General features: G+C 37.3%; 1 protein-coding gene across 1 annotated transcript; it reads right to left on the reverse strand.

Annotated features, from left to right (window-relative positions):
- Positions 1 to 2,044: 2,044 nt before the first annotated feature.
- Positions 2,045 to 5,271, reverse strand: LOC135226744 (neurofilament heavy polypeptide-like). The gene is made up of 2 exons (XM_064266454.1): positions 5,154 to 5,271; positions 2,045 to 3,051 (listed from the first exon to the last, which is right to left on the reverse strand). Exons 1-2 carry the CDS (start codon positions 5,269 to 5,271, stop codon positions 2,045 to 2,047), a joined length of 1,125 nt encoding a protein of 374 aa, XP_064122524.1.
- Positions 5,272 to 15,173: the final 9,902 nt, after the last annotated feature.

Below are 15,173 nucleotides of genomic sequence, written 5' to 3' on the forward strand. Positions count from 1 at the left end.
TCTCTGGCGTGGCGTTTAAAGATCTGCCTTGATGCCAATTTTACATAATGAGAACTTCACATGTGTATGGCAGACCTTTTAATGTCTTTGAGACAAACCCTGAGGCTATAATTATAATATTGTAGGGGTTGGTTTTCATTTCCAGGTACATTAATCTCCTCCCTATTCCGCCCTGCTTAGGATTTGTCTACAGTTCATTTCCTCTTCACAACCTATGAACGATAACAGATTTTTCTTATTTTTTACAAAGATTTACCGTTCCATGTAGAGCCCATTTATAAATATTTAACATTTTATTGTAGACAAGAAACATCGTACAGTATTTACATCTAGGTAACTGCAGGGGTAAACTGTCTGTATAATGAATTGGCGCTCTCTCTAAGCGAGAGAGAGAGAGAGAGAGAGAGAGAGAGAGAGAGAGAGAGAGAGAGAGAGAGAATCGGTTTGTAATGTATCAGAACAAAATTCCCCTGGACAAAATCCCCCATAAGACAAAATCCCCTTGCCAGAATTCCCCGTTTTCTACCGTTTGCTTTTTTTTCTAACCAGGCAAACATTTTTTTCCTAACAGCTACATTAACTAAGTCTTATTGCTCTCATAGCAGTACAGTCGTTTGCTCATTTTTCTAAAAAGGCGATAAACTTTTTTACTTTCATAGTTTAACTAAATCTTACAAAGAATTAATTTTGGAAATCACTTTAGTAAGCTTCCACCCATAGAAGATGGAGTTTGTGAAGAGCAACAAAGGACAGATGAAACTGCATCGTGAAGGATATATTTACGTTAAACACTATGCACTGTTACCGGATAAGACCCAAACAACTTATAACACATTTATACAAGAAATAAAAAATCTTGACAAATTGCTCACCTGCGAGTGCAATGATCGATTTTGAAAGAACAATGCTGAATACTTTGATAGCGTACTTTCCTGAAGTCGATGTTAAAGGCTGCTTTTTTCATTTGTGCCAAAATATCTACAGAAAAATACAAAAGTTAGCTTTACAGAAACATTATCAAGACAATAATGAATTTTTTCTTAAAATGAGAATTATAGCGGCCCTTGGCTTTATTACCCCTGAATCTGTTTATGAAGTGTTTGAAGAGCTCTATGATATTATGGCTGAGAAGAGTTTCCCGATTTTGGATTACTTTGAGGAGCACTATATTGGCAGGCCATGTCGACGAGGACGCGAGAACCCACATTTAGCAAACCTCTGGGTATTCCCATCCGTCATCTGGAAGTTTGTGAGTCTCTTAGAGCGAGAAAACAACTTTCAAGATGTTCAGATGAATCAGATTATTTGTGGTATCGCTAGTGAACCACCTAGAAAGAAATATAAGGATGCCACATCACGAATCAAATCAGTTGTGCGAACATACCAAGAAAACATGTATTTAGATTATATTAGAGGCATCGCATTTAACTTAGGGTTTTAAACACATGTTTAGTCTTTGAATAAACAATCTAGCATTTTTCCTGAAATTTTCATTTTCCTCAGAAATTTTTATTGTTAAGAATTCCACCTCCTGAGTTAGTTAAAAAAATTTCTATCAGTAATGTTCAGTTAACTAGAACTATATATGCGATAATAAATGTAAAACCAGCAAACAACTGTACGAATATTTTAATATATTTCTGTTTGGAATTATATAAGCAATGAAAAATAAAACAAGTTACTACTATTATTGGTTGCTTGCATTTTCATGACTTTAAATTAGTCCCGGGGGATTTTGTCCTCCGGGGGATTTTGTCCTGCAGGGGATTTGTCCTCCGAGGGATTTTGTCCTCCGGGGGATTTTGTCCTACAGGGGATTTTGTCCTATGGGAGATTTTGTCCTACGGGGGATATTGTCCTCCGGGTGATTTTGTCCTCCGGGGGATTTTGTCCTCCAGGGGATTTGTTCTCCAGGGGATTTTGTCCTCTGCAGGATTTTCTCCTCCAGGGAATATTGTCCTACAGGGGTATTTTGTCCTTGGGGGATTTTGTCCTCCGGGAGATATTGTTCTCCAGGAGATTTTGTCCTACGGGGGATTTTGTCCTACAGGGATTTTGTCCTACGGGGGATTTTCACCTCAGGGGATTTTGTCCTCCGGAGGATTTTGTCCTCCACGGGATTTGGTCCTCTGTGGGATTTTGTCTTGCATAGGATTTTCTCCTCCAGAGGATATTGTCCTACGGGGGATATTGTCCTTGGTGGATTTTGTCCTACGGGGGATTTTGGCCTCAGGGTTTTTTTGTCCCCCGGGGGGATTTTGTCCTCAGGGGATTTTGTCCTAAGGGGGATTTTGTCCTCGGGGGGATTTTGTCCTCCGCAGGATTTTGTCCTCTGAAGGATTTTGTCCTCTGCAGGATTTTGTCCTCTGCAGGATTTTGTCCTCTGCGGGATTTTGTCCTCTGCGGGATTTTGTCCTCTGCGGGATTTTGTCCTCTGCAGGATTTTGTCCTTTGCGGGATTTTGTCCTCTGAGGGATTTTGTCCTCTGCGGGATTTTTTCCTCTGCAGGATTTTGTCCTCTGCAGGATTTTGTCCTCTGCGGGATTTTGTCCTTTGTGGGATTTTGTCCTCTGCAGGATTTTGTCCTCTGCGGGATTTTGTCCTCTGCAGGATTTTGTCCTCTGCAGGATTTTGTCCTCTGAGGGATTTTGTCCTCTGCGGGATTTTGTCCTCTGCAGGATTTTGTCCTCTGCAGGATTTTGTCCTCTGCTGGATTTTGTCCTCTGCGGGATTTTGTCCTCTGCGGGATTTTGTCCTCTGCAGGATTTTGTCCTCTGCGTGATGTTGTCCTCTGTCCTCTGCAGGATTTTGTCCTCTGCAGGATTTTGTCCTCTGCAGGATTTTGTCCTCCGCAGGATTTTGTCCTCCGCGGGATTTTGTCCTCTGCGGGATTTTGTCCTCTGCAGGATTTTGTCCTCTGCGGGATTTTGTCCTCTGCAGGATTTTGTCCTCTGCGGGATTTTGTCCTCCGCGGGATTTTCTCCTCCAGGGGATATTTTCCTACGGAGGATTTTGTCCTTTGGGAGATATTGTTCTCCGGGAGATTTTGTCCTAGAACCGTTTGTATACGATTGTTTATTTTCTCACTCGTCCAGCCTACTCTATGTTATGCTTTATTTCATATTTCCTTGCTTACCAATTTATTCTTTAGCTATGATACTGTGAAATCAAGATATTTGTAGAGAGGGTAAATGCTTCCAAACATACCGTGACCACCGAAAGTGCCCCTTGGAGACAGTCTTAACTGTTTACCTGTGGATTTAAATGCAAGTGGAGTTGTTTGAATTACTGGTAGCAGCACCAAAAAGAGATGCCATGTTGACAGAAAATCTGATTCCGTTTCTTGTTATTGCATAAAAAAACTTATTATTCGTGAATTCATGTAATTGACCTAGAATTCTGCGTAACGAAAAAGATATTTGATATATGTAATGGGAGAAATGGTTTTATCTGGTGTTGTTATAGATTAGGCAGAAACACGGAGATTAAACACAAGTGGAGAGGACTCAAACAGCCCCACCGGAGATCTCATTTCATTCTGTTTTAATAGCATGAGCGAACAGTATTTCCAGTCACCTGCAGCGCTTACTTCATACATGCATACTTTTACGAATATCACCGCTAGATTGCTAATTCTTAAGCCCTTATGAAAAAATACCAGACAGTAGGGGAGATAGGTATACCCATAGATCTATAGAAGTGAGAGGAGAGTTTCAGCCCTTAACCGTCTCACCAACCATATAGATAAGACAAGGTAGTCCCGCTGTAGCAACGGGTTTGGGACTCATCTGCGCATGTGATTTTGTGACGTCATCCTACCCTATCAAAGAATCTAATGATGAATGATCTTAGTGGCATACTACAGATATTAATCATATAAATGGTATGTATGTTTTGCTAATTTTGCACTCTTGTTTTGTAAACCGGCAAAATATCCGGTAAGAAGTGACCGTTCTATTCGCGTCTTAGTGATATCGCTGTTGTGATAGTGGACTTCAAAATGGTTTATTGTAGTGCATTTGAGTGCAGTAAGAGTGCTAGGGGGACTTAAAAGCTCTTTTCGTATGTGAGGGATCCCGAGTTAAGGAAAATCTGGGCTCACCATGATACTAGAGATCAGATAAGAAGGTTGGTGTTAATCAAGGTATTCATGTGCGGCAAGCATTTTAGCTCTGCTCGGTACGAAAGCTTAGGGAAGTTAGGTGTTTTTTTTTTTTTTTTTTTTTTTTTTCAGAAGTCGACCGTTCCTGGTTATGAAGTTATGCCTCGTCGGAGTACATTGTCAAATCCTGGACTTGTTCCTCGAGGAATTCCTTCATTTCATAACAGACTCCTGCATTACTGATATTCACCTTTCCTGTCTATCACCTCATCTAATATAACTGCAGGTACTGTAGATAATTGTGTATTTGTTAAAAATGATATTAAATATTAAAAATGCAAATAATATCAGCAAACATTTAGGTGAAGGTCCAGCAAGATCAGGATGGGTTTTACAATTATATCACAAAATTAAACTTTGCAAATTTTACAGAATATTAACCATGATGTCCCAAATGCACACAAGGCCAAGACAGGAAAGTTAAGAAAAAAAAACTGGAAAACCCCATGACATCAGTCTTTAAAAATGTCACTCATAAAATACCTTATTGGTATAACATTTCGCCTATTCGATTTCAATATCGACATTCACATGAACTACAATATTTTATAAGTCCAAAATCCTATTCACTACTTAAATCTATAGAGGGATATTTATTAAATCGCATTTCGAAGTCTAAAAAAAGACAATGGTCCCTAAGTTTCATCAGTAAACTGCCGGTCTGATGCATTTGTGTGACGTCACAGATTATGGTCGGTTACATAAAAATCCACGAACCTGCACATTGGACTACCTGCTGCATTTCTATATTGTGGTCTCACCCTTCTCAAGGACTGGGTTTAATGAATCCCAAGGGTACACAAGTGGGGGTCTGGGGGTAGACGGCTTTTTTTTCCTGTCTTGATCTTAAGATTCAATCTATCTCCAACCGAGTTCTTTCGACCCTTCTCTTGGCTCGCACTTTTTTCCCCTCTTCCGGGTATACATGCAGGGCCTGCAGCCTGAATCGATGCCCCCAGCAACAACCGAATCCCTTATAAGACGAGGGTACCCGCCAAAGTCATTTCATTTGCAAATCTACTTGCTATCACGGCGAAATCGCTGTCCGAGTGATGCCCAAAAGAATGTGGCAGGTGGGAACTCAACTTCTCACTCACGCTGGACCCCATTGTGATCTTACGGCCAGACACCGCTCAATAGCAGCGTTGGTCACAAAACCAGGAAGCAACAAAGGAGTGTTGTCGATGGCGTTACCAGACTAGCCGAGCTTCTGTTCCCGATTACCTGAAGAGTCCGACCTAGATTACTGCCCAATTGGCTTGAAGGACTACTTTGCAAGTGGTCAGTATTTATAATTGTAACACGTTATCCAATTCACTCAATCACTGCTGTTGTGTAAATTCCAAGTTGATTAATTTAGTGAAAGTGTCCAGTTTCCTTGGTAATTTCTACCATGTTATGAATGAAAATAATAAATTTCTGTTAAGAAACCCCCCTTTTACTTGACGACCTAACACTTATTACTTGATCCTGTATACTTATTTAGTTTACGGCCTTAAGAGGAGTTATACATATATATATAATATATATATATATATATATATATAATATATATATATAATATATAAATATATATTATATGTGTGTGTGTGTGTGTGTGTGTGTGTGTGTGTGTGTGTGTGTGTGTGTGTTGTGTGAGTGTATGTGTGCGAGTGTGTGTGTGTGGTTAGTCGGATGTTATTGCCGGTGTTTGAATCATTTAGTTGACAATCCATCTAACATTAATTCGTAATTCCCTTTCGGTGACATTCCCGTATATAAATGTATCGGTGATGTAATATTATTAATTCATACCCATCATATTATATATATATATGTATATATTGTTTATGTAATTATTTTAATATTCTATAATATATATAGATATATATATATATATATATATATATATATATATATACACATACATATAATATGAATGGCGTAGCACCGATGCTCAAAACTACTTTCTCACGTAATGAAACTGTTTTCATCCAACTGCAAGGACGCCGTTAACGTTTAACAGAGTTTCTTAGCTGAATCACTTACTTCCATACTCGAAATTATTATACATTTTCTTGACTTACCCATAAAGACTTCCGCGGCTTTTTTTTATCACATTACCTAAACGTTTAACAGAAAACAAAAACATCATAATATCCTTCTGACGTGTTCGATATCGAAGTCTTGGCAACGATTATAATTGCCCCAATCAGGACTGATAAAACCTGATCCACTTAAAGTTTGACTGGTATCGAGAGCATCTTGGCGAGACGATTGGGATAATGAATATAATGACTCCTCAAGATCAGGTTTACACAAAGTTGAATTAAAGGGTATAAAGAGACCGTAAAAGGATGCAAAGAGATTTATGAATGGGATGTAAGGAGATCCATGAAAGGAATAGATGATATATGACAGCCGATCTCTGAGGTGGATCTACTTTGTGGATGATACTTACAATAAACATTATTACATATTAAGGCACTCAAACATATTAATGGATAAAATAACCGTCAATAATAAATGTAACGAAATATCGTGTATCTTTTAGTAAACTTATGATTGTTACGTAATTCAAGTGCTTTCTTCTACCCTTATGTTTGTAACTGGTCAGTTTATCTTAAGAATTATTTTTGGGAAATCGGTCTAGGAGTGAGGGGGAGGGAGGGGAGGGGGTTGGTCTCTGAACCAGAAGGCTTTGTTCATAACTTATCGTTATAAATCAGAACAAATATCTTTATAAAGGTAGTACTACCTAAAATTTCCTCAATATATGTCTTACAAGTGTGTAATGTTAGTGAATTACTTATCATGTCTTGCTTGGAGACAGATTGAGCTGTAGGGGCAGCCCTTCTTGAATGAAGGAATCTGATACGTAAGCATTTTAATCTGGAGACTGCTCGTCCTGTCGTCAAAGCAGTTTGGGGTGTCAAGTATGTACATTCGTTTGTACGGATGTTACAGGTCTAATCGTCCAAGGCACTTGCGAGATGCACCTTCCTTTTGTGAGAAGAAATAGGTCGGTTTGGTACACGCCAAGTGTCAGGAGAAAAACCCCATCTTAAAGATGGGCTCTATTCCAGGATATTAGAGACGGGATTCTCTATCCTGACTGATACAATGAAACGATTGACATTCTGGGTCAGGGAGTGAATTTTCAGCCAGGAGGGTAGAATGATAACTTACTAGTTTTCTTTGTGGGCAGATTTGGGTTTTTATCACTATGACTTATTAATTATTTTGTTCTATTTTATATTCCTCTGCTTTGGGTAATAAATAGTGTATTTTTGTATTTACGAGATCTTAATAGCCTAATGACATGTTTGCAGACAGAGGGCACCATTGACAACAGGTAAGGGTTTCCAATTTGTGTAGTTTTGATAAAACGGTGTAAGATATGCTTGCGCAATTTACTAGTATTTGAACGCACTTCCAAGCCTGTTCAAGTTGGGAGTACATTTGGGTATGTACTTTTCGTGTATTTCGTGCTTAAATGCATAATGCAATTACATTTCTTCTAAGTTTAAATATTGTTGTGCGATAAAACCCTAACCTGGCTTTTTATTTAGGCTGAGGAGCTGAGAAAATCTTGTTTCTTCCTCTACTTGTTAAGGAGTTCAGAAGAATTTATCTTCTTTTATTTCCACTGGAAACTTACAAACCATTGTTAAACATGAATACTTTGACTGAGGAACAAATACTTGCAATAGCCATTTAATCGAGTAATAGCACGAACTTATGTACTTTGGCAGCTACAAAAAGAAAGAGATAGAAGTAATCCTCAAAGCCTAGTCTATTCATTTTTTTATATACACAAAAATTTTGATTATCCATTCTCCAAAGAGGCAAAAGAGTGGTTAGATGAGAAAGAAAACAGACGAGGCTAATCTCTGGGTAATTGATAAACACTTCTCTTGTAAATGGAATTTTAGTGTAAACAAAAGTACAGATTATGGAAAGGGTTCGAAGACCAATTGCTTACAGATAGAAACAGCCAATGAATGAAGTTGTTATAGGGAAGCGCGACCTGTCACATAACGCTACCCAAAATTATTATAATCGCCCGCTCCCCCCCACCCCTTAACCTCGCTCCTTTACCCCCAAATACATAAATGTAGCTACTTGGAAGGTAGCAACGGAACTGGGACCCCGGCTTGACCGGCAAGAATAAACCACGAGTTTTAAGGCAGTCCTGTCCGAAGATTACTGGGACTTTGCCCCACCTCTACCTGCATTCCTATGAGCACCAAACAAATTTTGAATTTCCTATTTGCCTTATACAGTAAATGGTTTCTTCCAGCTTTCTTTAAACTTTGTTCAAGTCATTCTTGAATTTCCCTCCCGCAGTTAGAAACAATATTTTAGATGTTCATTGTTGGGATAAAAGCCATAAGATCAATTTCTAATAAAGCAAAGTGTGTAGCGCAACTGCAGGGGCTTGCGCCTGCCCAATCAGAATAAGACCATTGACACCTCAACCAACCATACGAACGAGGCATGTAACGTCACGACGTTGAAGTCGTTACAGACATTTCATTCTGCAAATGAAATAATTACAATAATATTTTTATCCTACTTTACAGAGAAAATGTCAACAGACCTAAATTAAAATTAAATTACACTTACATTACAACTTACAAAAAATAATAAGTATATTACAACAAAACCAATCAAAACAGAAGTAACAAATTTGAATTTGAATCGACCAGTAAATTACAAATGGAATTGATCAATCAATACAGTTACTTACTCCAAGCTATTTAGTTGGAGGGCGCAGTCTTATTCTAAATTATTAATGGCGATCTCGAAAGAGAACCGCCCAGCTCCAGGCCTCAAGATCAAGTGTAAAACAACGATTCTTTGGGCAGATTTTCGCTTGTTAAAGAATTCGTCCAGTACCTAGTTTGGCAACTAAACGACCCCAAATTTTATAATTGGCTAGTTCAATAATGGAATTAGAGGACGCGATTCGTGTCTGTTTACAAAGTGGTACTAACCAGTAATGGCGCATAAAAACAATAATCGAAGGGACACTTTTAAAACCACCACCCACATCTAGCGGTGAAGAAATTCAACAGCCTAAATAACATTAACAACAAACTAGCTTTGATTAAAATCAAACTTATCGGAATCTGTTTAGAAGATCAATCTGGCCATCATATCTCAGGGGATGCGCAAGACAGGCTGATGTAAATACCGAAGATTAAAACAAAGCTCACATCTAGCGCTGCGCCCGTGGAGGTATACAGCGGACTTTGGACGCGGTCAAGGACTATAAGAGATATAAATGGGTCACTGGACTGCATATTTCACGGACTGCCTTATCGAAACAACAGGACTGATAATCTTAGCAAAATAGCATTCTGAAGATGACTCCAGGTGCTATCGTAAGTTAAAAGTCAGCGTATTATAAAGTTGAATTAAACAGAAGCGAAAACGTTCTAAAACTGAATAATTTGAACAGTTAAAAGGGGAATAATTCAAGGTTGCTATATCATGGGTAAATTGCCTCTAAGATAAGAATTTTGTGACAGCCGATTCTGTATCCTCAAAGATCTCCGAAGGGTCGGGTGGTCATTTAAGTTTAGAGCATTGAAATTATTATAGCTGAAGAGGCAGGTTTGAAAATACGGATGTAGTATAAGAAACCTTGGATCTTTTATCCTTAAAAAAACACAAACACATGACAGTGCTCAGTTTGACATATATACCTATATATATGCTGTAATTTAATGGGCAATTACCTTATTACAGGTACTATCACACGTTCTTAAACTTTATATACATGACTTTTTTTTTTTATAAATATGCATAAATGAATACTTGATTCTTTGAAGCTGTCAAAGATTTTTATTCATAACAAAAGAGGTAACTACAGTACAAATCCTTTACCTTTTCGGCTGACGGTACAGATTGTAAAAGCTGACATTATTCATGTCAAGTTTTGAGGTTATTTTGCGACACATGCCCACACACACAAACACACTAACACATACGTAAACTTCACTAAAGGATGAAACGAGTGAAAATGTTCCTGACTATCTCAGACAACTGGATTGTCTCCGTAATAGACAATCCTCTATTTAAGAAAAAAAATACATTGATGTCGAGAAATCCGTCCTTTTTTTTTCTACTGTTCCATTAGGAAGCATTTTTAGGATGAGATTTATATACATCCTCCTTTCGACACCAAAGCCTAATGGACGTTCAGTCTTCTGTGTCAAGAACCAAGAGAAAAGGAAGTTTTAAACAAACTATTTTTTTTTAAAAAGCGGTGTTTTGTGGCTCTCAGCTTTTTCCTTGTATCTGTAGGAACAAGGTCGCTTTAAGGCATTTAATGTTATGGATATACGTATTTGTATATAAGGAAAAGTAACAGGACATAATGTGATGAAGACTATACAGCATCTTACCTAGAAACACTGCAGTGTTTTGCAACGAATAAATCATATTCAAAAATAAAAAAATAATGATTGTTTGCCGTGTTGAAATTTTGTCGTCGACTGACAATTTTTATTGACGAATGCCTGTTTGATTGTTTTGTCTATTTATTTACTTATCACATAAATAGGGGGTGGGGGATTTGGAGTCAGGAAGAGCAGCGGTTCGAAAAATAGATCCAAGACCAGTTATGAAATGAGCCCTTCAAGAATGAAATAGCTGGAGACGATTCACTAAAAATCAGCGAACCTGGCTGTAGATTAAGCTCAGATGCCCCGTAGGGTGGTAGTGTCGTCAGTGCACCTTATTCGGTGCAATGTAGGCATTACTTGAGGTTCTTTGCAGCGTCCCTTCGGCCCCTAGCTGCTGCAACTACTTTCATTCCTTTAACTGTGCCTCCTTAATAACCTCTTTCTTCTATCTTACTGTCTACCCTCTCCTAACAATTGTTTCACAGTGGAACTGCAAAGCTTTCCTCCTGTAACACCTTTCAAACCTTTTACTATCAATTTAAGTTTCAGCGCTGAATGGCCTCAGATGCCCCAGTGCTTGGCAAAAGGGCAAATCTATATTAATCAAATTAAGCTGAGATGACGATTTCTCCTTAATATAAGGCAATACCCTACGGTTGAAAAACAGTGGATATTTTCTAATCATAAATTTATCCATATATTACACTCTAAGCAGAGGAAGAGAGTTTAAGCCTCATTCGTTTTCCCAATCGGAAAACTAGTACAAGCATCCATAACAGGGAAAGAGCACAGCACCTGGCAATATTAGAGAAAGCGAAAACGACTGAGATCTATGGCCAATCGTTTCCTCATTTCTCAGCCAGTACCGTCTCCATAACAACCTTGGTTCTTGCTTTCCCTGTCCATTACTTCATTACAACCGCTGTGCAACGGAAGTGCGTGTGGGTTTGGGAGATATATGAGGCCTGCGTAACGGCAGGCTCTGAAGCAAAAGATTTTACCTCTCTTTCTATGTACACACACAAACGCACACACACTTTATATATATCACACACATATATATATATATAAATATATATATATATATATATATATATATATATATATATATATATATATATATATACATAGTATAAATATAATTTTCTCTCTCTCTCTCTCTCTCCTCTCTCTTTCTCTCTCTCTCTCTCTCTCTCTCGTCTCTCTCTTTCTCTCCTCTCTCTCTCTCTCTCTCTCATCTCTCTCTCTCTCTCTCCTTCCATGAAAAAGGCTCATAAAAGAAAGGAAGACTTACATAGTCCACTATAGTTTTACCAATAAACAACGACCTTCGTTTTGAAGGAAATGAAAGAATGTGCCGGAAAGAGTTTTTTTTTTTTTTTTTTTTTTGTTGGGGGGCGGGTGGTGTTCAAGTGTTATTAGTTTAGTTTATGACTTAGTTTATGACTAAGAAATCGCAGAGATTTCCTCCTGTGTAAACTGACACTTTAATGACTCGCCTCATTTCCTGCTGCTCTTAACACCTAGAAGGAGAGCAAAAATTCCCGATTTCTCTAAGCCTTACTTAACAGATCTTGTGTGCTCTGCTAATATAATTTCTACGTTGGAAAACGCCCAACAATAAAAATTTTCACAAACTCCTACGGAACACTGTATAAACCGGATTTACGTTCGCTTTGATTTTGATATTCACTTACAGGAACACTCCCAGTGAATGTCGGATGTTAAAAAAAAAAAAAAAAAAACCTCTCTTAAAATCCTCATGACTTTCACAACAAATTTCATTGCTCTCAGTTTTTTCCATACAAACAGTGAGCCAGGAGGTGAACAAAAACCCAAAAATTATTGTTTAGTTTTATCAAAATTATATTAAAAACGTAAATTAGAATAATTTTTAGAAAGGGAGCCGCATATTATATTATTATTTAAGGAGTATGGGTTAGACTGGCGCTATGGATTTTAGACACAATCGCCCAAGTACATTCTCTCCCTTATGCCAGTGATTAGTCTACATCAGAATTGTGTGCATGTAGCATCTGTGATATTAGGTCTGTATTTCATTAGTTTATAAGAGAGTTTCAACAAGTTTACTGCGTGTTATTCCTGTGACTAAACATCTCAAATATTGCGTATAACATGCAATTAATCCATGTTATACTGATGTATACAAAAGTACTTCAAATATCTTTTATTTAACAAAAACAAGTATGCGGAAATTTTTTCGCTTTCATTTGCTTCGCATCTCTTATGGATATTATTATACTAGAACTTATGTAGAAAGTTAGAGCTTTTGTGGGCAATAATAACCGAAGCGCTACCTCCCTTATCATGGCGGCGCCATTCAACCGGGGAGTCTGAGTAACCAAACGGCATAAGGTCACTAGAGTTGCCAACGAGTACTACATCATCATGGTGCTTTCAAAGGGTTGGATGCAAATCCCAGCCTAAAAAGTTGGAGGGGTTTGGGTTGCGGTAAGTTTTGGATTTTAAGGTTGTTCAAAGGATTTGCTTGGTTTAGGACAGGAAAATATGTAGAACCAGTAAATTAGGAAAGACATGGAGCCATTGCATAAGGAAATATTTACTGTCAATACTACAATTATATTTTGCAATAAAGATTATCAATGGGTCAATGGCAAAGCACTTAAAAGCAAACCCTGTGGTTCTGAGATCAATCCCAGCTGGTTCCGTTGAAGAGTTAGAGAAGTGTTTTTCTGGTGCTAGAAATTCACTACTCGTTACACATCCCTAAATGAAATTCTCAAATGAAACTAAAGATAAAACTATAAGGCGGGCCACTCACAGTCGATCTGGTCGTATGATTAGAACTGAGCGGGAGGAGACTCCAAAAAAATGACTGCAGACTCACGTTACTGCCCGGTCTGAACAAAGTAGTCAGTCTTAAATTGGCAGCCACAGAGTTCGGACGTGCAGGAGGGAATATCTGATAACGAACCATATATGCTCAGACTGTGCCGTTGCAACCAAAATAATAATAAAAAAAGCCACGAAAAAGAATATTGGGTCAATGATTGGTTGTTGAAGAAAGAAAATCTCACATTTATTGCTTTTACAGGAAATACAGATAGCTCCCAGGGATTGTTATGGTTACATACGGATAAACGAGGTAACATTAAATTTTCTAGAAAGATTGTAATGGTCATGCAAAAAGGACACATGCATAACGAAGTCCGCAATGCCCTATGAAAGGCCATGTGCCACATTACGCTTCATATCGACTGATTGCTCTTACCAAGATGTAAAATTGGCCATATCGCCCAAAGACCTTGGAAGAGTCATGCTGGAGACATGTTAAGCTATTTGGACAACACTCCGCAAAGACTACATAATAAAGATCAATAAAATTCATGTTTACATATTTGTATCTTTTATAAAAAATAAACTCGCTTTTAGAAGCTCAAAATATTTACCCTTCTACAAATATACCAAACAGTTTGTAGTGAAGGAAATTGCAAAAGTGAAAAGGTAATAAATCTTTGTGTAACCAGTCATTATAAGGGTGTGAGGGAGGTGTCATTAGCTCCCAACATGATTTTACTATTACATTGTCTCCAGTTCTCCTTAAATTTAAATATCATAATAATTATTCAGGAGCTTTTAGGCATATATTCTTATTCCGTTTATTTTCTTATTTTCCTTTTACTTTGGAATATAATTCATTAAACGTCCTGAGCAAGGCACCAATTCTTTTATTTGTTTTAAGAGATTACTTTACGTGTTGTACATATAATATACATTACTACTAAATATATATATATATATATATATATATATATATATATATATATATATATATATATATATAAATATATATATATATATATATATATATATATATATATATATATATATATATATATATATACATATATATATATATATATATATATATATATATATATATATATATATATATATATATATATATTACGTAATTTGGTACTTTGAAACCTTGTCGTTACTCCAGGATCTAGAAACGCTACGGCCTTCAATATCCAACATCACTGCAGTGAATGAAAGTTTTATATAATTTGCTTTTGTTTACACTCATAAGGTAAATTGCAATTACATAAAATTTTACAAAATTCAGTATGAAAATAAATAAGAAAAATATGTATATATATCATGTCTAAGGGACGACACGTCTTATGCACCACTTCCTGATTTCTTTGATGTCTCTATTTCGATATGAAGGTCTTATATTTATTATTAATCTTCTTGTTCACCATTTCTTTCGTTGCATCAGGACACCTTTTCTTTAGTTTCTCAAATATGGATTGATAAGCTGCATTTCTTTTGTGTTTGTCAGAATATTCTTTACTTTTTATATTCCACAGACATTGCTACGACTTATAAATCTCGAAGATCCCCGTCCAGAACTCTTTATCTTTCGAAAGTCTGACATATTGAATGATATCCTCTTCAGTGCCGTTTCTTGGTAAATGAATCTCCTATTTCATCAAGCCCCGTCGAAGACACCACTCACGGTCAAACTATCAGAACTGAACGAATTAATCTGAAAAACACCTATTTGACTGTCGTGTCGGACCATGAGTTGCTCCTTCAAACCTCAACTGTCAGGTTTGCCGATCCGG

The sequence above is a fragment of the Macrobrachium nipponense genome, chromosome 15 (assembly GCF_015104395.2).
Source record: "Macrobrachium nipponense isolate FS-2020 chromosome 15, ASM1510439v2, whole genome shotgun sequence".
Classification (NCBI taxonomy): Eukaryota; Metazoa; Arthropoda; class Malacostraca; order Decapoda; family Palaemonidae; genus Macrobrachium; species Macrobrachium nipponense.

Excerpts from the sequence above, each read along its gene's own strand:
- LOC135226744 (XM_064266454.1), bottom strand. The coding sequence starts at position 5,271 with ATGGGGTCCAGCGTGAGTGAGAAGTTGAGTTCCCACCTGCCACATTCT. Across the intron at positions 3,052-5,153 it reads AAATGAAATGACTTTGGCGG|GACAAAATCTCCCGGAGAAC; the intron begins GTACCCTCGTCT and ends AAACGGTTCTAG.